This window comes from Oncorhynchus clarkii, chromosome 27 (genome assembly GCF_045791955.1).
Source record: "Oncorhynchus clarkii lewisi isolate Uvic-CL-2024 chromosome 27, UVic_Ocla_1.0, whole genome shotgun sequence".
In the NCBI taxonomy this organism is placed as follows: domain Eukaryota; kingdom Metazoa; phylum Chordata; class Actinopteri; order Salmoniformes; family Salmonidae; genus Oncorhynchus; species Oncorhynchus clarkii.
In genome coordinates, this window is record NC_092173.1 from 16039272 (window position 1) to 16065373 (window position 26102).

The 26102-nt window shown below is 42.9% G+C and overlaps 1 protein-coding gene across 1 annotated transcript in view; it reads right to left on the reverse strand.

Moving 5' to 3' along the window:
- LOC139385439 (neurobeachin-like) overlaps positions 1-24509 on the reverse strand; it is a 346644-nt gene extending 322135 nt beyond the window's left edge. Inside the window, exon 1 of the mRNA XM_071130488.1 lies at positions 24240-24509. Coding sequence (XP_070986589.1) covers positions 24240-24509 — 270 coding nt within the window. The remainder of the gene's footprint in view (positions 1-24239) is intronic.
- Positions 24510-26102: the final 1593 nt, after the last annotated feature.

The window sequence follows — 26102 nt, forward strand, 5'->3', positions numbered from 1 at the left end:
TAAAATAAAGCGACCATTGAATAATTAGAGTAAACACTAAATAGAATGTGTCTATATATGGAAAAATACACATTTAAACATTTTGACCAATCGATTGGACTAAAGAACAAACAGCTCTCAGTTGACCAAGATGTGTTTTTGTCGGGGACAGCCCTAGTAAAAAGTCTGGTTTATGGTCTTCACTGAACTGGAATAATTATGATGATTATTATGCTAATGCTCATATACAGTGCCTTGCGAAAGTATTCAGCCCCCTTGAACTTTGCGACCTTTTGCCACATTTCAGGCTTAAAACATAAAGATATAAAACTGTATTTTTATGTGAAGAATCAACAACAAGTGGGACACAGTCATGTAGTGGAACGACATTTATTGGATATTTCAAACTTTTTTAACAAATCAAAAATTGAAAGATTGGGCGTGCAAAATTATTCAGCCCCCTTAAGTTAATACTTTGTAGCGCCACCTTTTGCTGCGATTACAGCTGTAAGTCGCTTGGGGTATGTCTCTATCAGTTTTGCACATCGAGAGACTGAAATTCTTTCCCATTCCTCCTTGCAAAACAGCTCGAGCTCAGTGAGGTTGGATGGAGAGCATTTGTGAACAGCAGTTTTCAGTTCTTTCCACAGATTCTCGATTGGATTCAGGTCTGGACTTTGACTTGGCCATTCTAACACCTGGATATGTTTATTTTTGAACCATTCCATTGTAGATTTTGCTTTATGTTTTGGATCATTGTCTTATTGGAAGACAAATCTCCGTCCCAGTCTCAGGTCTTTTGCAGACTCCATCAGGTTTTCTTCCAGAATGGTCCTGTATTTGGCTCCATCCATCTTCCCATCAATTTTAACCATCTTCCCTGTCCCTGCTGAAGAAAAGCAGGCCCAAACCATGATGCTGCCACCACCATGTTTGACAGTGGGGATGGTGTGTTCAGCTGTGTTGCTTTTACGCCAAACATAACGTTTTGCATTGTTGCCAAAAAGTTCAATTTTGGTTTCATCTGACCAGAGCACCTTCTTCCACATGTTTGGTGTGTCTCCCAGGTGGCTTGTGGCAAACTTTAAACAACACTTTTTATGGATATCTTTAAGAAATGGCTTTCTTCTTGCCACTCTTCCATAAAGGCCAGATTTGTGCAATATACGACTGATTGTTGTCCTATGGACAGAGTCTCCCACCTCAGCTGTAGATCTCTGCAGTTCATCCAGAGTGATCATGGGCCTCTTGGCTGCATCTCTGATCAGTCTTCTCCTTGTATGAGCTGAAAGTTTAGAGGGACGGCCAGGTCTTGGTAGATTTGCAGTGGTCTGATACTCCTTCCATTTCAATATTATTGCTTGCACAGTGCTCCTTGGGATGTTTAAAGCTTGGGACCTGCCTGGTGTGTTCCTTGTTCTTCATGATGCTCTCTGCGCTTTTAACGGACCTCTGAGACTATCACAGTGCAGGTGCATTTATACGGAGACTTGATTACACACAGGTGGATTGTATTTATCATCATTAGTCATTTAGGTCAACATTGGATCATTCAGAGATCCTCACTGAACTTCTGGAGAGAGTTTGCTGCACTGAAAGTAAAGGGGCTGAATAATTTTGCACGCCCAATTTTTCAGTTTTTGATTTGTTAAAAAAGTTTGAAATATCCAATAAATGTCGTTCCACTTCATGATTGTGTCCCACTTGTTGTTGATTCTTCACAAAAAAATACAGTTTTATATGTCTTTATGTTTGAAGCCTGAAATGTGGCAAAAGGTCGCAAAGTTCAAGGGGGCCGAATACTTTCGCAAGGCACTGTATATTGCATGTTCATCAGACCTGCAATCCTGGCAGGAAATAAGAGTCAGGGTATGTCCCAAATGGCATCCTATTCCCTAATAGTGCACTACTCTGATGTTAGACTACTCTCCCCAGAGTAGATGAGATGATGACCAGTATGTTCACATTTACATGTTAGTTATTTAGCAGACGCTCTCATCCAGAGCAACTTACAGTTAGTGCTTTCATCTTAAGATCGCTAGGTAGGAGAACAACATAACGCAGTCATAGTAAGTACATTTATTCTCAATAAAGTAGCTATCAGCAAATTTAGAGTGGGTGGGGGTACTGTGGGATTATTTAAGATACTCTTTGAAGAGAAAAGCATTGCAAGTTTGAATTTTTTAAAGTAAGTGTGGGAGAGGTTGAAAAAGTATTGTTATCGATCAATAATAACAAACCTCTTGGCATTGACAACTTAGATGGAAAGCTACTGAGGATGGTAGCTGACTGCATAGCCACTGCTATCTGTCATATCTTTAATCTGAGCCTAGAGGAAAGTCTTTGTCCTCAGGCCTGGAGGGAAGCCAGTCATTCCTCTACCCAAGAGTGGTAAAGCGGCCTTTACTGGTTCTAACAGCAGACCTATCAGCTTGCTACCAGTTCTTAGCAAACTGTTGGAAAAAGTACAAAGCTATTTCTCTGCAAACAAATAACAACAGAATTTCAGCATGGTAATAGAGAAGGGCACTCAACATGCACTGCCCTGACACAAATTACTGATGATTGGTTGAAATAAATCAAACAACAACTAAATATTGTCACATACACATGGTTAGCAGATGTTAATGCAAGTGTAGCGAAATGCTTGTGCTTCTAGTTCCGACAGTGCAGTAATATCTAACAAGTAATCTAACAACCCCCAACAACTGCCTAATACACACAAATCTAAAGCGGTATATGAGAATATGTACATGTAACAGGGTTATATTGGTGATTCCCCTTGCCACTTTATTGTTAAGCCAATGGGTTTTTGGTTTGAGTTTGTCTTGCCTTCACCTACTCAACATGGCATCTTATTGGCTGGTTTGCGTAGCTTGCTTACGAGGGGGGATGTTCAAGTTAGAATCGTCCCAGTGAACAAGCACCAAACCAGCGGTAAGTTGTTGGTTGCAAAGCACTGTACATCAAAAGTGATTTTTATACTCTCAAGTGATGATTTAAATGTACAATTTATATCAAATTGTTTGTAAATGTTATTCGAACATCACACATAAGATGCAGCGGTTTTTGGAGAATATTTGTTGTGCATTTTGTTGTAAGGAATTCCCGCCAGTACTAGCTAGCAACTTACTGTGTCTGGTGGGGGGGGTTCATATATTTTGTACAGTGCGTGAGTGCAGAGTTGGATGGTGAGCCGTGCATTGCACGACGTGCAATTTTGTGCCGTTCCTATCAGAATAAATCTACATGACTGGTGCTACATGTTGGAGTTCCGTGTCGATGACTGATAGTACACAACGCAAGAAGAGTACTGTTACATACATGTAAGTATATGGATGAGCGATGGCCGAGCGGCATAGGCAAGGAGCAATAGATGGTATAAAATACAGGATGTACATGTAATATGAGTAATGTAAGATATGTAAACATTATAAATAAAATACAGTATATACAGTGGCAAGAAGAAGTATGTGAACCCTTTGGAATTACTAGGATTTCTGCTTAAATTGGTCATCAAATTTGATCTGATCTTCATCTAACTCACAACAATAGACAAACATAGTGTGCTTAAACTAATATCACACAAATTATTGTATTTTTCTCGTCTATATTGAATAGATAATTTAAACATTCACAGTGTAGGTTGGAAAAAGTATGTGAACCCCGAGGCTAATGACTTCTCCAAAAGCTGATTGGAGTCAGGAGTCAGCTAACTTGGAATCCAATCAATGAAACGAGATTGAGTTTGCTATTCACAAGAAGTATTGCCTGATGTGAACCATGACTCGAACAAAAGCGATCTCAGAAGACCTAAGATTAAGAATTGTTGACTTGCATAAAGCTGGAAAGGGTTACAAAAGTATCTCTGAAAGCCTTGATGTTCATCAGTCCACAGTAAGACAAATTGTCTATAATTTGAGAAAGCACTGTTGCTACTCTTCCTAGAAGTGGCCATCCTGCAAAGATGACTACAAGAGCACAGCGCAGAATGCTCAATCAGGTTTAAAAGAGTGTCAGCTAAAGACTTTAAAAAATCTCTGGAACATGCTAACATCTCTGTTGACGAGTCTACGATAAGTAAAACGAAGGTCGACCTGATAAGTAAACAAGAATGGTGTTCATGGGAGGACACCACAGAAGAAGTTTGCAAAAGTGCACCTGGATGTTCCACTGCGCTAATGGCAAAATATTCTGTGGACAGATGACACTACAGTTGAGTTGTTTGGAAGGAAGGAACACACAACACTATGTGTGGAGAAAAAAAGGCACAGCACACCAACACCTCATCTCAACTGTAAAGTATGGTGGAGGGAGCATCATGGTTTTGGGCTGATTTGCTGCCTCAGGGCCTGGACAGCTTGCTATCATCAACGGAAAAATGAATTCTCAAGTTAATCAAGACATTTTGCAGGAGAATGTTAGGCTATCTGTCCGCCAATTGAAGCTCAACAGAAGTTGGGTGATGCAACAGGACAACGACTCAAAACACAGAAGTAAATAAACAACATAATGGCTTCAACAGAAGAAAATGCGCATTCTCCACCTCCAAATCGATCCTGCTCCAGAGTACAGGCCTCAGTGTAACGCTCATTCCTTCGACAATAAACACGAATCCGACCATCACCCCTGGTGAGACAAAACCGCGACTCGTCAGTGAAGAGCACTTTTTGCCAGTCTTGTCTGGTCCAGCAATGGTGGGTTTATACCCATAGGCGACATTGTTGCCTGGGTGTCTGGTGAGGACCTGCCTTACAACAGGCCGACAAGCCCTCGGTCCAGCCTCTCTCAGCCTATTGCGGACAGTCTGAGCACTGATGGAGAGATTGTACATTCCTGCTGTAACTCGGGCAGTTGTTGTTGACATCCTGTACCTGGCCCACAGGTGTGATGTTCGGATGTACCGATCCTGTGCAGGTGTTGTTACACATGGTCTGCCACTGCGAGGACAATCAGCGGTCCGTCTTGTCTCCCTGTAGCGCTGTCTTAGGCATCTCAGAGTACGGACATTGCAATTTATTGCCCTGGCCACATCTGCAGTCCTCATGCCTCCTTGCAGCATGCCTAAAGCACATTCACGTAGATGAGCAGGGACCCTGGGCATCATTCTTTTGGTGTTTTTCAGAGTCAGTAGAAAGGCCTCTTTAGTGTCCTAAGTTTTCATAACTGTGACCTTACTACTTACCGTCTGTAAGCGGTTAGTGTCTTAACGACTGTTCCACAGGTGCATGTTCATTAATTGTTTATGGTTCATTAAACAAGCATGGGAAACAGTGTTTAAACCCTTTACAATGAAGATCTGTGAAGTTATTTGGATTTTTACAAATTATCTTTGAAAGAGAGCCTCTGTGACACAGAGAAGAGCAGTCTCGGTTGAGTGACCAGCCTTGAAGCCTGAATGGTTAGGTTCAAGAAGATCGTTCTGAGAGGAATATCGAGAGAGTTGGTCAGAGACAGCACGCTCAAGTGTTTTGTAAATAAAAGAAAGAAGGAACTGTTTTGATGTTAGAGGGTTAGTGTTGTTTTCTTGAGGAGCGGAGTGACTCTGGGCATTTTGAAGTCAGAGGTCATGATGAGGAAAGTGAGGAATGGAAGAAGGTCTCCAGGGATGGTCTGGAGAAGGTAGGAGGGGATGGGGTCGAGAGGGCAGGTTGTCAGGTAGCCAGACCTTACTAGTCACAGTATTTCATCTGGAGAGAGAGGGGGAAAAGAGGTAAAGGTGTAGGGTAGCTCTGTGTGAGTCGAACAAGTGGACTCAATAGGCTGAGGGAATGAGGAGCGGACGTTGTCAACCTTCTTTTCAAAGTGGTTGACAAAGTCGTCCGCTGAGAGGGAGGAGGGAGGAGGATGGGGTGGAGGATTAAGGAGGGAGGGGAAGAGTTTCCTAGGGTTAGAGGCAGAAGTTCAAAAATGTATAGTGATTGAAAGTGCCTTTAGCAGTGGATACAGAAGAAGAGAAGGTAGAAAGGAGGGAGTGAAAGGAGGATAGGTACTTCTGGAATTTTAATTTTCCTCAATTTTCACTCAGCTGCCCTGTTCTATAAGCTCGCAATGAGTCACGGGGCAGGAGGGGAGGGCCAAGTCGGCCCGGAAGGAAAGGGGACAGTGCAACTCAAAGGATACAGAAAGGGAGGAGCATCTGGTCAAAGAGGCAGAGTCAGCAGATAGTAGGGAGAAGGATTTAGTAGAAGGAAGAGAGGATAAGATAGAAGAGGAGAGAGTAGCAGGAGAGATAGAGAGTGAAGATTGCAGCGGCGCATGACCATCTGAGTAGGGCCCGAGTGGGTAGGGTTGGAAGAGAGTTGGAGAGAAAAGCAAACAAAGTAGTGACCAGAGACATGGAGGGGGGTTGCAGTGAGATTAGTAAGCGAGCAACTTCTAGTGAAGATGAGGTCAAGAGTATTGCCTGCCTTGTGAGTGGGAGGTTACTGGGAAAGGGAGAGGTCAAAAGAGGAAAGGAGTGGAAAGAAATTCATTGAAGTCAGACGAGGGGGATGTTAAAGTCACCCATTTCAATGAGTGATGAGCCATCATTAGGAAGTTAGCTTATCAAGGTGTCAAGCTCATTGAGGAACTCAGGGCACCTGATGGGCAACATATGTCCACTTAAGCTTAACATTGTTGTCAAGTGACAGTGACAGCATAGAATTCAAATGAGGAGATGGACAGGTAAGTGAGGGGGAAAAGAGAATCTCCACTTAGGAAAAATGAGTAGCCCTGTGCCACCACCACAATGACCAGATGCTCTTGGATTATGAGAAACATAGACAGATGAAGAGAGAGCAGCAGTATTCTCTGAGGTGATCCATGTCTCTGTCAGGAGCAACAAGTCAAGGGACTGAAGGGCAGCATAGGCTGACATGAACTCCGCATTTTTGACTACAGATCGGCAGTTCCAAAAGCTGCTAGAGACCAGGAATTCCACATGGGTTGGGCGTGCAGGGTACACGAAATCCCTCAACGTGATCAAGACAAAGGAGATGATCGTACACCGGGTAGCCATACACCCCCGAGCACACCGGGTAGCCATACTCAAATGGCTACCCAGACTATTTGCATTGACCCCGCCCTTCTTTTTAACAGTGCTGTAACTCGTTGTTTTTTTTATCTATACATAGTCACTTTACCCCTACCTAGATGTACATATCTCAATTACCTCAACTAACCTGTACCCCCACACATTGACTCTGTAGTGAGGTGCGTACTGGCGGCAGAGAAGTCAGGCGCAGGAAAGAGAAAAGTGATTTACAACGGTGTTGTTTTAATATCCATAAACCACCGTCAACAGAACAATACAATAAATGGGTCAAACAAAACCCGGTAATCACCAGCATACCGTGCATAAGCACTACGAGAAACAATTACCGACAAGGACATGAGGGGGAACAAGAGGGTTAAATACACAACATGTAATTGATGGAATTGGAACCAGGTGTGATGGAAGACAAGACAAAACCAGTGGAAAATGAAAAGTGGATCAGCGATGGCTAGAAGGTTGGTGACTTCGAATGCCAAACGCCGCCCGAACAAGGAGACCAACTTCGGTGGAAGTCGTGACAGACTCGGTACCGGTACCCCCTATATATAGCCTCGTTGTTGTTATTTTATAACCATTTTTTTATATTTTCTTAACTCTTATTTTTCCTTAAACTGCATCGTTGATTAAGTGCTTGCATTTCTTTGATTTGAGCATGATAAGAGAACAGAACCATTTTGAAAGGCTATGCCTCAAATAATAATAATTAATTGGATTTATACAGCGCTTTGATCCCAATATAGGGCACTACATTTGACCAGGGCCTATAGGGTTTATAGGGAATAGGGTACCATTATATAGGGAATAGGGTACCATTATATAGGGAATAGGGTACCATTTGGAACACAGACAACAATAACAGAACAGACCCATTGTGAAGCCAGACAGACAGTTGAACTCAGGATCCAGATCAGCTCCTCGGCTGATTTCAGAATGCAGCTCCTTTCCTCAGCATGCAGGGCGAAGCTAGCCAGAGTCAAACACTTCCACATGTCACTACAGATATTCTCATTGGCAGTTCAGGGACACACTCCACAGACATTGTGCACTACAAGTCAATGAGGCCAGTCAGCTCAGAGGCCTGCAGGTGGTTGGAGCCAGGGCTGAATATAACATTACTCAGCTGGGAGTCAGTCAGGAGAGGACACTCTGGGATGGGGGGATGTGGGATGTTAATAGGCAGGGGTACATGGTTTTAACTGTCATCAGGTCTGTGCTGTAACCTTCATGGGATATGGTTTATTCTTTCTTGAATTCTCTATGAGAACAGGAGTGTGAGGCCTGAGGGACAGAGCCTGAACAAACAGACAGACAGAGACAGACAGACACTTACACATTTGGTCAGTGTTCATAGTTTAACACACCCATGTGAGGGATGTCCCAGACTTCCAGAACAGGCAGACAGACAGACAGTAGCTTACACATTTGGTCAGTGTTCATAGTTTAACACACCCATGTGAGGGATGTCCCAGACTTCCAGAACAGGCAGACAGACATAGAGCAGATAGCAGGAACCTATCCTGTGACATCAGTGACTGCAACCCAAATGAAACCCTATTCCCCATATAGTGCACTACTATTAACCATGGCCAATTGAGCTCTGGTCAAAAGTAATGCACTATATAGGGAATAGGGTGCCATTTGGGATGCCCCCTCTCTATACAGAGCAGGACTATTACTTCCATAGAGACTCTGTATTCTGTTTAAAGCAGGAGGTATCGAGGCCTCCTGTGTCTTCAGCTGAACATAGACAGCCTGAGAAGAGGTTACAATTTATACAAGACAAGAAGCTAGTCTAAACAGTACTAAGTCTGTGATAATTAAAATGCTGAGGTGTTTAGATAGAACACACAACGTCACCCAGCTCTCATGGATGGTTATGAAGCCTCAGTTTGTGTCCCAAATGGTGGATGGGCCATGGTCAAAAGTAGTGCACTATATGGGGTTCTGGTGAAATGTTCTTGACCATTTGGGACGCATCCTCTGTTGACCGGAGATGTTAACAATGTCCACAATATGACAAGACACTGTTCTCTGATGAGACATACTTCCTATTGTCATTGGTAACATCAAGCTGGCAGCAGGTATGTGTGGCTAGGCTAGCCACTCTCAGTGTGCGACGGAAATGCCTCAGAGCAAGCCAAGGACGTGTCAATGCAGTGTGATGTTTCTGCAGAGAAGCCTCTAATCCTCTGAGCCATCCTAATATGGTTTGGTCCTCCTCTGGTGCTCTGGGGATGAGAGAGAGAGAGACAGTGCTGAACTGAACCTTTAATGCAGTGTTTCCCAACTCCAGTCCTCCAGTACCACCAACAGCACACATTTTTGTTGTGGCCCCAGACAAGCACACCTGATTCAACTTGCCAACTAATCATCAAGCACTCAATAAGTTGAATCAGATGAGTTGGTCTCGAGGACTGGAGTTGGGGAAAAGTGCTTTAATTAACCTAAAGAAAACTTATTTCCAGGCCTATTTACTGCCTGTTCTCTGCTGCTACTCTACCCAATCTCCAGTCTGTAAGACGTGTTGTTACTCCAAGATCAACAGAGGTCAGAGCATCAGAGAGTGCATCCCAAATGACACCCTGTTACTTATATAGTGCACTACTTTTGACCAGGGCCCATAGTGCTATGGTCAAAAGGAATGCACTACATAGGGAATAGGGTGTCATTTGGGACGCATAGAGAGCACCAGGCCAGCTGGCTTCCTGCCACCAGAAACACAGCTCTTTGGGGAGCAGTGGGAGAAACACAACCTGGGTTGAGTTATTCACCTGCACTGCAGCTGCCACTACCACAAAGCCCTAGCGCACACACACACACACACACACACACACACACACACACCATTTCTTCATTGCACTTCTTTAGATCCACACTCTTAGAAATAAAGGTGCTATCTAGAACCTAAAAGGGTTCTTCGGCTGTCCCCATAGGAGAACCATTGTTGGTTCCAGGTAGAATCCTTTTGGTTCCATGTAGAACTGTTTTGGTTTCCAAGTAGAACTGTTTTGGGTTTAATATAGATCCCTTTCCACCGAGGGTTCTACATGGAACCCAAAATGCTTCTACCTGGAATCAAAAAGGGTTTTTACCTGGAACCAAAAAGGGTTCTCCTATGGGGACAGCCGAAGAACCCTTTCGGAACCTTTGTTTTGAAGAGTGCAGAGATGATGCAGAGCGCAGACCTTCTTCACTGAGCCCAGAAGTAGGAAACTATCATCATAATGCACAGAATTGGGGCAGACATATTCAAGCCTCCCCAAAGATGGAGGGATTTTCTGTCAGAAGCCTGGAAATGTGCCATGTGCTTTTCAGCGCTGCAACAATAACCCCAAAAATTAGATAGGAACATCTCCATACGGAAAACGGATTGTCTAGATGAGAGAAAACATTGGACCCAAATATGTTTTCTCATTTCTGTCCCAACTGGCAGAGAATGAAACATGCTCCTAACACTGAAGGACTATGGCACTGTTACAGCCACTATGCTATAAGAGGCCTGCAGCATTCACGATAAGAAATATTATAGAGTGACATACAGATGCAGGATCTTAATTTGAGCCAGTTTGCTACAGCAGGAAAATAATCCTGCAGCAACAGGAAATGGGAATTATTATGTGTAATATAATACATTTACATTTTTGTAAGGGTTGATACATGTTTTGTTAGGGCAAATCAAGTCTGATATTTCAAAGTGGAAATACAAACTTTAGAAGCCTTTAAAAACTTAAATACACTACAAGTTTGCATTTCCTTCTGTGCAGGACAATTCTCAGCAACAAAAGATTAATCAGCTTAAGATCCTACACCTGTAGCCTTGTTTCTCTTTTGTATAATACAACCGTATAAATCCTTGTTATTTCTCTCTATACTGGTTGAGGAAGTGTCCCAAATGGAACCCTATTCCCTATTGGCCCTGGTCAAAAAGAGTGTGTATAGGGAGTAGAGTGCCATTTGGGATGGATCCTATGCCTTGCAGCTCAAAACAGAACAATAGGCAATAAGGGGATAAATAACCACAGGGCTGCCAAGCTGAAATCCTACATTTTCTTAATTAAACTATGGGAATGGAACATGTTCAATTGTCCATTACTCTCTCATGAATATATGTATGAGCCACATATCTTAGTTAGAGGCAAGCTGGAATTAAATGACACTGGAATCAGCAGTTTCATAACACAGACGTGTCTTAACAGTGTTATTGTGTGGAAACAAAACACAAAGCGGATTTGAGTTCTTTAGGAAAACATCATTATGTTGTTATCCAGAGTCACATTTATTTATTTTCAAGCCATAGAGCCCCAAAGTGGAGTGTCATAATACCCATAAAACCTAGCGGTCAAACAGGGAAATGGTTCAAATCATTTTCCACCCTTATTTTAGGGGATTTTAGAAACACTTCAAATAAGGGCTGTGTTTTGTGTAGGCTTATCGTGGCGTGACGTTTGATAAACTTGCACAAGACAGTTCACAGTATTGGCCATTTAAAGAAATGTAGCTACTTTATTCATTGCTACATTTAGCTTACATTAGATAGCTAATCCAGAGATTGTTACCTTTGACTCGATTTGGCAGTCTCGTCTAGATCATCATGGTATTTGTAGTTCTTTCTGATAGCCACATTAGCAGCTAATTAGCGTTTCATTTTGGGGGGGTAAATAAATCAAATCAAATTGTATTTGTCGCATGCGCCAAATACAACAGGTGTAGTAGACCTTACAGTGAAATGCTTACTTACAATCCCATAACCAGCAATGCAGTTAAGAAAATGCCAAAAACAAAGTAAGAGACAAGAATAACAAATGATTAAAGAGCAGCAGTACTCATTGAAGAAGAACATTATGTACAAAACCAGTTACGAACAACGCCAAAAAACAAACAACATAGCACGGTTGGTTAAGGGCCAATAAGACGGCCGCCCTCCCCTCCGGCGCCATCACTTGTCAAAAGTACAAGCATAAATATTGATAAAAGTCACCTTGACATTTAGAGATTTACACAGTTATCAAAACACCACGCCAGGGTATGTCTACATGGAACACAGCCCTTATTTTAAGTGTTTCTAAAACAAAAACTCTTTGAAATTGAATGGTGGGAAAACGATTGGAACCATTTCCCTGTTTCCCGGTAGGATTCATGGGTAATATAACTCATATACTCTATAGCACATAATATTGCATACAGCAGGTTTTTAAAAGGACAAAAGAGTTTGGTTTGCTTCGTGTTTTCATTTTTGACGTGGAACAAATATTGCGATACTGGTATTGTCACAGCCCTAGATGACTTACATGCCCTGATATGCCTCATTAGCATAAATATGCATATCTATTTCCACACAGAAGCAGTCGATGATAGTTGAGATGGAGGGAGATGACACCAGACAGAAGGGTGAGAAGGTAAGGTGAGAAAAAAGGTGTTTAAAGAGGTAATTTGAGGGATTGATATATCTTAAATAATCCTCCCTACGTGGAAAAATCATTGGATTTGCAAAAAGTCCTCAACGTGAGGGAATGTAGTCTTTTTCTTACCCAACATTTAACCTAAATCCAATGACATGTAAAATGTGTTGTTGATTTCACGTTGAATTCACATTAGTTGACAACTCAGCCAAATGTAAATCAAAACTAGACACATCTGTGCCCAGTGGGTTGTATTACTTAGTTATCTTCTGGGGTGGAGTAACATAGTGTCTAAGTTATAAACCAGATGTTTAAATGATTGGCTAATGTAAATCTTTTTTTTCTTCCCTGTGGTGGGGGGTTTAAGTTTTTTATTAATGTCTACAGAGAAGTATTATAAAATGTATTGGCAAAAACACTGTCTGCATCCCAACTAACACCCTATTTCCAGATATAGACATAGTGCAGCCCATCTCCTCTTCCTACTACCCACTTCTCTTTTGCTCTTCCTCTCCTTCTGGAAGACAGCAGGCAGCAGCCATATCCTCACCCCCACCTCTCCTCCTTTCCCTTATCTGCTCTCCTCCTCCTCTCCACTCTTCCTCCTGCAAGACAGAAGCCAGCTGTGCCCCCATCTCGTCCCCCAGAGCCCCATATCCCCTCTCTCCTCCTTTACTCTCCTCCTCTCCTCTGTTTCTCTCCCCCTCCAGCCATCAGTAGCCATATTTCCTCTCCTCCTCTTCCCCCTCTCCTCTCTTCCTCTCCTCTTCCTACCAGCTTTGCCCCTGGTCCCCATTACCCAGAACAGGAAGGCATGGCCTACAGCCCTCTTATGCTAATGTGGGGAGGCAGTGAGCACATAATGTTCCATCAGGGCCATGCTAATGTAGGCAGCTGCCAAAAAATCCCCCATCAGCAATTCTCCAGGGTTACCACGCATGAACGAGAGAGAGAGAGAGAGAGAGAGAGAGAGAGATAGAGATAGAGAGAGAGAGATAGAGATCCATGGCCTTTGCAGTGGCTTGTGGCCCATCTCTTTAACAGCTCCTCTGGGCTTTAGTGGTTTGTTTCCAGCGACATAGATACTTCATCCCAGACACAACACAACACAGAGAGACAACACAGAGAGGAAACACAGAGACACAACACAGAGACACAACACTGGGACACAACACTGGGACACAACACTGGGACACAACACAGGGACACAACACTGGGACACAACAGAGGCCAAAGCTGCTGGCTGCCATCTCTCAAATGGCACCCTATTCCTTATATAAAGCACTACTTTTGACTGGGGCCCTGGTAAAAAGCTGTGCACTATGTAAGGAATAGGGTGCAATTTGAGACACATGCACTGACTCCCACAGTAGCAGAGAGGATCTAAACAGTCAATAAAATCGAATGAAATAAAATAACATTTTATTAGTCGCATACACATATTTAGCAGATGTTATTGCGGGGGTAGTGAAATGCTTGTGTTCCTAGCTCCAACAGTGCTAGTGTAGATTTGTCACTATAACCTGGAGCATGGTATGTAAAGGGACTACATGACATCACTATAGAGAGCAGTTGGTCTACTACAGAGGATGAGGTCTAAACTAAACAGATGTTAGACTAAGCAGGCTTTGGTAGATTTTTTTTCACAAAAGAAAATACAAAACAATGTGATCAGAGTTTAAAAGGAAAACTAAATGAGCATGTGCAGGAAAGGTAGAAAACCCTGGGAGGCTTGTAAGATACCTCCCCATTTCAAATGATTATGGAATAAATGTAAATGTAAACAAGTAGTAAATAGATGTAAACAATATGTAAATATATGTAAACAAGATGTAAATAGATGTAAACAAGATGCAAATAGATGCAAACAAAGGCAGGAGGGTTTCAGCGGAACTGCAGGCAGGTCTACTATGAAGGGAATAGGGTGGCATTTGGGTCACAGTCCTACTTGTCTGCTCTGTCTCACCACCAGGCTGGTCTATGTTACTTCTGCCCCGTCACTCCGGCTGCATCGACCCAGGATTGATCCCTTCTGCCTGGGACAAACAGGAGGCTGCTCTGGGACAGCACAGATAGACTGTGGTTCCTAATTAAAAGGCTATACTGCTGGCTGCTATAGCCGTTCCTTTATTCCTAGTCAGTAGATTGTACAGGGTTGATGTGTGTTGTGATCAGGCCCAGCAGCCCAAGGGCTCCATTGTAGTGTTTCAACTTCAACCAACCGCTGGAATTTAAGAACAATCAAACACGCTCAGAGGGCCTGCTGGGTTTGGGATTTGTTGTTTAGAGAATATTCCCAATGTGAGTCGAGATGTGTTCTGAAAATCAACAATATTTTTTAAGACTCACGTTTCCCCATCCAAGACATGAGCCCATAGTGAGAGAGAGAAAATGAGAGAACAAGGGAGAGAGAGAGAGAGAGAGAGAGAATGTCTGTCCCAGAGTGCAACAGCAGCAGTATGGCAACATGGCTTTAACCCAGAGAAACTCATCCAGAGATCCAGAGAAACTGGGACAACATGAATTTTAGATGCCTGCCATGAAAAACAAAAAGAAGCATCTGATCTGAGCAGAAGGAGAAGAAGGAGGAGGGAAGTCTCCCAGAAGCCATCACCACTGAGCTGAGCAGAGCTGAACAGAGATCTGATGTTAATGTAGTGGTAAATCAACCCCTACTCTCCTGATGGATACAAAGCTATTCCCTCTAGATCTGATACAACCACACATCTATCTATGATCTATCTATCTACAGACAACCCACCACAGGGCTGTTGTAACAGTAGACGCTTGTTTCAAATATGTCAGCCAGCTTTTGGTCTTTTGAAAATAATTTCTCTTGAGGAAAGTAACATCATGAAAGAGACATGCATACTGACACAACATCTGTTTTCATCCAGAGATGTGGAGCTGTGATGTCTGTTTCTTCACGTCAGACCCTCCTAGCTCTCTCAGTCTGAGTCCCAAATGGCACCCTATTCCCTACATAGTGCACTTCTTTAGATGAGAGCCCTTGTCAAAAGAAGTGGACTATATAGGGGAAAGAGTGCCATTTGAGATGCAAACACACTCACAGTCCGGCCCAGCCAATGGGGAAAAGGGGGATGTTAATATGTGACATAACATTGGCATGTTTACATGTTGTACCCATTATTTTCTGGCAGTGTCATCAGAACCTCCAGACTGATGAATGTTGTCTACTTCCTGGGTGAAGAGCTGACACAAGCTGAAATATGTCTGTCCATTCCTCAGATACGTTCTGAATGTCCATGTCTTCAGGTAAATGTTTGACTTAATTCTATGAATCTCAAATTCCACAAGACAACAGGACAGAAGTCTCCCAAGCTGTAACCATGTCCTCATCACCTCAATATGCATTTTAATGGGAATTGAAAGATCATGGCCCAACTAAGTACATCCAGTAAATGTGGCTGAAGGTTTCAATTTGCCTCAGGCAAAAAACATCAACATCAGTAACACATTTGTTGCGAGAAAATAAACTGCTTTTCTCAGCAAAATATTGATTTGGGGAAAAAACTAGCAGCATGAAGACCAAACAGGGACTGTGGTATTCTATTGTGGTTAGTTCCAGAACGTTGCTCAATGAAAATTATAAGAGGCTGCACAGTGTTGGTTACCAAGGCTGATTTTGAGCTTAGCCTGGGATCTATCCCAATGGTATCCTATCTAGTGCTCTACTTTTGACCAGAGACCTATGGACCTTGTTCAAAAGTAGTGCACTATATAGGGAATAGGGTTCTTTTTGGGACATGGCCCTGGTATTTTCTCTGTAATGTCGGTCAAAGGCTACTAATCCAGACAGGTATGCAGCGCTACAGGGGGCAGGGCGCATTAGAAAGTTTCCTGTACTAAGAAGCATTATGACCCAGAAACATAACAGATCCAGACAGACCAGGCCTAATGGCACCCTATTCCTTATTTTGTGAACTACTAAATATGGGCCCAGGTGAAATGTAGTGCAATATATAGGGAATAGGGTTCTATTTGGGACATAGCCCAATACATACCGGATTTCTGACCATTCAACTCTGCTCCCAGTGTCACGCCCTGATCTGTTTCACCTGTCCTTGTGATTGTCTCCACCCCCTCCAGGTGTGGATTATTTTCCCTGGTGTTTTTATCCCTGTGTATCATGTCTCTCTGTGGCAGTTCATCTTGTATGTTCAAGGCAACCAGAGTGTTTTCCCATGCGCCTGCTTTTCTATTCTCTCTTACTAGTACTCCCAGTTTTGACCTATGCCTGTTTTTCTGGACTCCATTCCCACCTGCCTGACCATTCTGCCTGCCCTGACCTCGTGCCTGCCTGCCATTCTGCCTGCCCTGACCTCGAGCCTGCCTGACCATTCTGCCTGCCCTGACCTCGAGCCTGCCTGACCATTCTGCCTGCCCTGACCTCGAGCCTGCCTGACCATTCTGCCTGCCCTGACCTCGTGCCTGCCTGCCATTCTGTACCACTGGAACTCTGAACTGGTTCTGACTTTTTGCCTGTCCACGACCATTCTCTTGCCTACCCCTTTTGGATTGTTAATAAACACCTTGGACTCTAACCATCTGCCTCCTGTGTCTGCATCTGGGTCTCGCCTTGTGCCCTTATATCCAAACTGTATATACCCACTAAGACTATCAAGCAGCATGACATCCTAAACAGACACGCAAGTACACACACTGCTTTGTCATGTTTAGACGACAGGATATAAGCCATGTGACAAACAGTAGCCTGAGTTTAGTCACATCACTATTACTGATTTACATTTAGATTTCAACTTAAATCAAGGAAAATATCAAGATGAGAAATAGTGATCCTTACACGGAGACTGAGTGCTTAGACATTGAATGCGCGGGCGGTCCTTATGAGTACGGGGCTGTCGTTGTCTGCATCCCAAACAGCACGCTATTCTCTATATAGGGAGCCATTTCAAACACACTTTTATATTACTGCAGCAGCAAGGTCACTGGGGCTGGTCTCCTGGGGCCGTGTAGATGAATAAAGCTGGTAGACTAACACAGTTAGGCTACACATCACAATGTTCCTGTAGGTCCTACTGCATCATCTAAAATATTTACTGAAGGCCTACTGCATCATCTATCACACTGTTACTGTAGGCCTACTGCATCATCTAAAACACTGTTACTGTAGGTCTACTGCAGCATCTAAAACACTGTTACTGTAGGCCTACTGCATCATCTATCACACTGTTACTGTAGGCCAGCTGCATCATCAATAACACTGTTACTGTAGGCCTACTGCATCATCTATCACACTGTTACTGAAGGCCTACTGCATCATCTATCACACTGTTACTGAAGGCCTACTGCATCATCTATCACACTGTTACTGTAGGCCTACTGCATCATCTATCACACTGTTACTGTAGGCCAGCTGCATCATCTATCACACTGTTACTGTAGGCCAGCTGCATCATCTATCACACTGTTACTGTAGGCCTACTGCATCATCTATCACACTGTTACTGTAGGCCAGCTGCATCATCTATCACACTGTTACTGTAGGCCAGCTGCATCATCTATCACACTGTTACTGTAGGCCAGCTGCATCATCTATCACACTGTTACTGTAGGCCCACTGCATCATCTATCACACTGTTACTGAAGGCCTACTGCATCATCTATCACACTGTTACTGTAGGTCTACTGCATCATCTATCACACTGTTACTGTAGGCCTACTGCATCATCTATCACACTGTTACTGTAGGTCTACTGCATCATCTATCACACTGTTACTGTAGGCCTACTGCATCATCTATCACACTGTTACTGTAGGCCAGCTACATCATCTATCACACTGTTACTGTAGGCCTACTGCAGCATCTAAAACACTGTTACTGTAGGACTATTGCATCATCAAACACACTTACTGTAGGCCTACTGCATCATCTATCACACTGTTACTGTAGGACTACTGCATCATCTATCACACTGTTACTGTAGGCCTACTGCATCATCTATCACACTGTTACTGTAGGACTACTGCATCATCTATCACAATGTTACTGAAGGCCTACTGCATCATCTAAAACACTGTTACTGTATGCCTACTGCATCATCTATCACACTGTTACTGTAGGTGTACTGCATCATCTATCACACTGTTACTGTAGGCCTACAGCATCATCAAGCACACTTACTGTAGGACTACTGCATCATCTATCACACTGTTACTGTAGGCCAGCTGCATCATCAATAACACTGTTACTGTAGGCCTACTGCATCATATATCACACTGTTACTGTAGGCCTACTGCATCATCTAAAACACTGTTACTGTAGGCCTACTGCATCATCTATCACACTGTTACTGTATGCCTACTGCATCATCTATCACACTGTTACTGTAGGTGTACTGCATCATCTATCACACTGTTACTGTAGGTCTACAGCATCATCAAGCACACTTACTGTAGGACTACTGCATCATCTATCACACTGTTACTGTAGGCCAGCTGCATCATCAATAACACTGTTACTGTAGGCCTACTGCATCATCTATCACACTGTTACTGTAGGCCTACTGCATCATCTATCGCACTGTTACTGTATGCCTACTGCATCATCTATCACACTGTTACTGTAGGTGTACTGCATCATCTATCACACTGTTACTGTAGGCCTACAGCATCATCAAGCACACTTACTGTAGGACTACTGCATCATCTATCACACTGTTACTGTAGGCCAGCTGCATCATCTATCACACTGTTACTGTAGGCCAGCTACATCATCTATCACACTGTTACTGTAGGCCTACTGCAGCATCTAAAACACTGTTACTGTAGGCCTACTGCATCATCTATCACACTGTTACAGTAGGCCTACTGCATCATCTATCACACTGTTACTGTAGGCCAGCCGCATCATCAATAACACTGTTACTGTAGGCCTACTGCATCATCTATCACACTGTTACTGAAGGCCTACTGCATCATCTATCACACTGTTACTGTAGGCCTACTGCATCATCTAAAACACTGTTACTGTAGGCCAGCTGCATCATCTAAAACACTGTTACTGTAGGCCAGCTGCATCATCTAAAACACTGTTACTGTAGGCCAGCTCGATCATCTAAAACACTGTTACTGTAGGCCAGCTGCATCATCTATCACACTGTTACTGTAGGACTACTGCAGCATCTATCAGTAGCAGCCTCTGATCCATCCATCAGCCATCCATCAGCCACCCATCCCTCACTTTGTCAACCACCCTGTAAAACAGATGTGGGATATGAAGTGTGGCAACGTGCCAGCTGCCACCCAGAGACACCACCAGCCAGGCAGAATGGTGATGGGGATCTGCGGTGGCTGACCAGAATCATAATCATATTCTAGATGACTAGTTCTCTGACCTAGTCAGTAATATCCAGAATATGCTAATGTAAATACACTGTGTACTGGTCCCTGATCTTAGCATTATTGGGTTTCAGAGAAGCACTTCATCAACATGATGAGTTATTACACATTTAATGAACTGCTGGGACAAACTACAGGTGAAGAACAGACTGCTGATCAAAACAGGTTTTTCATTTTGTTTAGTCCCCACATTCCCTCAATGGTCTTTTTTCTCCCCCACCCCCTCAACAGTCTTTACTCTGCCTTATTTATTCATCACTGCTACAGTTGTTATTGTACATAGCATATAGTGCTATTTATATTCATATTGTTGTTGTTTTTATTACTATTTAGATCATTTTAATTAACTTAGTCCTGCATCTTGGAACTCGAAGCCTAAGATTTTCCCTGTACGCAGCAATCACTCCTGCAACCCTGTACATGTGACTATTAAACACTGAATCTGAATGTTGCTAAGTGAAAAAGTCCTGATTAATCTCATCCCTCATTAAACAATCAAATTCCTGGGTAGTATTCACTAGAAACCAAACGGAAGAAAATAGACCTGAACTTTTCCAATAAGAAACAGTAATTTTCGTTTACAACATTTTTTCAGTTGCGAAATGTTTTGCTACGGTGTACATTAATGAATACAACCCTGCTGAATGAAACCTAGAGGGGAGACTTAATTCATTATGACACGTTATCTTATTTACAGCTTTATTCAGACTGGCTTCTATAGAGAAGATAAACGAGCTAAGCAGGCTTAATGAGCTGAGATGATGGAAGGTGGCACCGTGGGGCAGGATACTGTCTTATAGCATCACAACACAGTGTTGTAGCATCTGTCTGATAGGAGGTTCATTATTCTCCTCCACGGGACAGTGTACAGTTGATGTGTCAGAATGGATTTGAGCCCTTTAAGACCCAGGAGTGGTGTTCCATCATCTAGGTTGCATCCCAAATGGCACCCTATTCTCTATACTGTAATGTACAGTACTACTTTTGACCAGGGCCCATAGTGCACTATATAGGGTGCCATTTGGGACATACCCTAGTCTAGATCGAGGGATGGCCAACTTCAGTTCTCAGCCATATTTATCCCTTAGTTTAACTAGGCAAGTCAGTTAAGAACAAATTATTTCTCACAATGATAGCCTAGGAACCGTGGGTTAACTGCCTTGTTCAGGGGCAGAACGACAGATGTTTAACTTGTCAGCTCAGGGATTTGATCTAGCAACCTTTCGGTTACTGGCCCAAAGCTCTAACCACTTCGGCTACCTGCCCCCCAAAATACACTAGTTATTCATAACACTAGCTAGATTCAACATGCCAGTCCATAAGTTCAGGATGCATGTACACATCAAGATCATGTGTACAAGGTTTTTACAAGGCCTCATACGATAGATCACTATGGTCGAGTTCCTTCCCAAGTACATTGCAAATGCATGCAAGATCTTACAGTGCCTGGATAGGTACTGTATTTTTAACATATCAGCAAACCACATCATATGATATCACCATCTGATGCCCGACTGCATAGTCGATGATGACGACATAGCACGCAACCATTGGTTGACTCAATGCAATGCCTGCAAATCTAGTCGGGCAGGAACTTGACCTATATCTCTCTTCCCGTCCTACTCCACCTCTTCCTACTCCTCCTTTCATCATTTCATCCACTTTCATCATTGTCAACCTGATCCTACTTGACTCTGCTCTCAGTCGCTCCACGTCTCTCTCTCCATTGTTCTGTAATCAGACTGGTCTCTGTTCAGAGTCCTGACCCTCTGAATCATTCATTCATACATACAGGAGAGACACGATTAGCATTATATTAGCATTATGCTAAAATGTTCCCTCCATCCCACTGTCTCTCTCCAATTGAGACCGTGCTGCTACGGTATGTGTTCATCCAACCTCAAGTGAACTGTGGGGATATGAATCAGACAGATGCAGCCCTGCACACTCATATGTTGCATCCAAAATAGCACTCTATTCTCTTTATAGTATACTGGTCAAAAGTAGTCCACCGTATAAGGAATAGGGTGCCATTTGGGATGCATTCTACATCTCTACCCTAGCCTGCTTGTGTCTGTTTTCCATTACAGCAATCATCTTTTTAGATTCCATTTTTGCTTTTAACAATCCCTAATTGAGTGTTATGCTATTCATTGTAGTTCTCATGTACGGTAGTTTGTCCTGCCTGATGACAGAGACGTGTTAATGGAACCATTAGTTAGAGGAGAGGAGACATTACTCAGAAAGAAACAATGTTCTCGATAGAGAACTGTTCACCATCATACACACTGTTTCTTCATACCAGGGGCACATTAAAAACACACCTCCTGACATGCAGCACTAAAAACCATCACATGAAACACAGTGTGTTCACACATGGAACTCTATTCCTATAGTTCACTACTTCTGACCATAGGGCTCTGGTCAAAAGTAGTGCACTATATAGGAAATAGGGTGCCATTTGAGACTCAAATACAATTTCCACTTCTACAAGGAGTTGATGGATGATGGTTAATATAGACAGTTTTTCCATCCAACACATCTCTCTACAAATGAAAGCTATCATATGAATCAACTATAGCCTATTAGGACTGATATTTCCCCATTTACCCAGATATAATAGACAGGAAGCCTAAGAGGCCAAATGGGAACTATTAGTGAAATATGATGATTGAATGGACTGGTTCCATCTTCATACCTGCAATAGCTACCATTAAGGTTGCCTCTTATGCTTCTACACCTGCATTGCTTGCGGTTTGGGGTTTTAGGCTGGGTTTCTGTACAGCACTTTGTGACATCGCTGATGTAAAGAAGGCTTTATAAATACATTTGATTGATTGATTGGTGAAGTCTGAACTAGGCATCAGCCACAGTTAGGCTTTACTGTTACTACCAGCCTTCACTAGCCAATGTCCACCTAAAGTTGTATATATATATACACACACACACGTCTATGTCAAATCAATCAATGAAATGTATTTTATAAAGCCATTATAACATCAGCATATATTGAAGACTTAGCCATGTTAGCCACAGAGGAATCTTCCCCATTGAAAATGATCACAATTTAGTCTCAATTTCACACTGAGTGCCAAGTTCAACTCCACTAAGCTGAAGCCTGTCAACAGATTTGTCCATCTCCTGGAAACATTCATATCATGTTTCCAATCTGAGCTACTGCCATCCCTGGGGTCCATATGGTCATGATAATGGGTGGTATTGTGGTGTAGAAAGTATTAAAGTATTGTGGAAGAGCTATGCTCTAGTGGTCGCCCCAGAGTATGAACACCCAGTCTGTGAACACCACGGCATGAGTCTGCATCTGATGCAGAGGGGCTGTAGACATGTGTCAGTGTGCTGGGGCTATCTGATGGGTTTCTTGTTCCCCTGGTGATTTCTTTTTACCTTTATTTAACTAGGCAAATCCGTTAAGAACAAATTCTTATTTACAACAACGGCCTAGGAACAGTGGGTTAACTGCCTGTTCAGGGGCAGAACGACAGACCTTGTCGGCTTTGAACTTGCAACCTAACCTTCCGGTTACTAGTCCGACACTCTAACCACTAGGCTACCCTGCCGCCCCAGAGTATGACAGAGCATACAGGTGGAATGGGTAATGCAGCCAGACCACAGCAGCACACATATCTGCCCTGTACCTGCTACAGACATACAGACACATGCATGAATACACAGACAGACAGACATACATACAGACACACCCCACTGGGTACAGATGTCAGTTTAACATCTAGTTTTGATTGACATTTGGTTGAGTTGTCAACTGACATGAATTCAGTGTGAAATCAACAACAAATGTCACCATGTCATTTAGGTTAAAAACTTGGGTGAAAAAAATATATGAAAAGCCCTTACACTGATGACTTTCTGCAAATTCTATCAGTTTTCCCACCTTCATTCAACATCACTTTCATTTTTGGGGTTGAAATCACGTGGAAACAACGTTGGTTCAACCAGTTTTTGCCCAGTGCGACACCTTCTGTGGTTCCATCCACCACATCAGATTGGGGCACCATGTATCTGATCTGATGTGTTCTAAATATTGCAAATGGGTCATGTTATGTTAGCTGTCATCTTCAGATGTTGAAATGTTGTCTAACAAGCACAAACTCAAATGAGGAAACAGTCACACTCCATAAGAGTTCAGAGTAGTGCCTCAATCCCTAATAAGAATGAACCCCATCTCTAATAACACCCTATCTGTAATCTCTAGTTACATGGTCTCTAGACTACAATATCAGACCTGTACAGAACAGAACACATGCAGCAGCAGCAACCCCCGTTTTGCCAGGCATCGAGTCATCCACTGAGACCCGTACCCTTTATTATGGTGCTACACTGTAGCGCTCTGTGTGTGTTGATGATGTTGTGTTTGTTGCATGTGTAAAATGCTGTTTCTGAAATGGTTTATATTTCCTTACCAGGTTGAGCACAGTCTCCACGATATCCCTGTTGCTAACCTCCCCCACCTGGATCAATCCGATCAGAACCGCGAATTTCATCTTGATATTCCGGATGGGCACCTGCGGGTTGATTATCCCGCCCGGTAGAACCATAGAACCCGAGCCAGATAGCATTATTTTCCCGGTACCACAGCACCCTTGCTGCCCATGACCCGGGGGGATTTCACGGTCCGAAAGAGACACAGCTCCCGGCATCTTCACCGCCGGCCTCTCACTTGTCGTGTCCATTCAACCAGATCGATATCACCTGCTTTAATATCTGTTCAACTGCATCAATTAATTAGGATACAAAATAGAAGATTCTGGAAGAACCTGACGAAAGGGAAACCCCTGTATTGTTTACATCCACTCTCTCTGCCGTGCCCGAATAGGAACCGCAATCTGGTAACAATTTATTGAGGGTAGAACGAGCAGTGCCCTTCCCTGTACTCAGACGTCTTCTGGTAATCTGAACAGATTGAAGCTGAACAGCGCCGCAACCGCTGCAGGGTCTCTGGGCTATGGCTCGGTCATGTTGCCCCCTGCCTGCGGGAAGAAGCGCGTCACATGAGGTGTATGTAATCTTAGGAGAGAATACTTTAAAGGGATTCAACAATGCCCTTTACAGTTGAATAGGCTGTGAATCAGTCCATCTTTGTGGTTGTATTGCTGTCTAAACTTAATTTATCAAAGCAGTAGCCAATAGAAGGGAGGAAAAGGTTGCTCAAAAGCTTTTTAGTGAAAGCGCCAGTAACACAATAGAGAAAGCACCGTATTAAAGATTAGATTGTGAAAAGCTATGCGGGTAGTTTGAATAATTATTTTATTAAAGGTAGCCTAAATACAAGTGGCACTCTATTTCTCTTTATAGTCCACTAGGCTTTGGTCAAACGTGCACTAAATAGGGTGCCGTTTGCGACTCATTTTCTGAGTTATACGAGTCATACAATGGGAGGACACTATTCTTAACATTTATTTTTACTTCCAGACAGCTTCACCGTAGTATATCATTCATTCTATTGAACAGTTAACCATTACTGCACCAAATGTTGGAAAATAAAAGAATACGGAATTACTGTACCTTTCCTGTTTAAATGTAAGTCATTACAATAAATCATTTGAATTAGTCACCCTTATTCCTTGTGTAATTCCTGCACAAAACCACAATCACACACACAGAAAGAGAGAAAGAGAAGACACGCATGCACGCACACAAACACAGAGAGCAGAAATGACTGCACTGTCAGAGCTAGAAACACAAGCATTTCGCTACACCCGCAATAACATCTGCTAAACATGTGTATGTGATTTAATTTGATTTGACACCCAAACACACGTCAGGGTAAGGCTGTCTACTTGTATTTTATTTAATTATGTAAATAGGACTCCTGGTGTCTCGCAGCTCATTGAACAGTCCGTAGATGTGGAAGTGACCTTGGAGAGTCTTCCTGCAGAACCACAGAAGAGCAGACAGAACAGAAATAACAGGTTTGGGGGTAGTTACTAATATTGTGTCCCTAATGGCACCCTATTTCCTATATAGTGCACCTCTTTGGACCAGGACCCATAGGGCTCTGGTCAAAAGTACTGTACTATGTAGGGAATAGGGGCCACTTGGGACGGGACCCTGGTCAAAGTAATGCACTATATAGGGAATATAGTGGCATTTGGGACGCCAAATGAATCTGTAACCTTATGAATCCAGTCTGTTTGATGAAGCTGTATTGTTCAGAAATCAGATGATGCTATCTAGTGGATAAATGAATACATTATTTCAGTGAATATGGGAGGAAACTATATATATATATATATATATATATATATATATGGCCCAATCCCAAA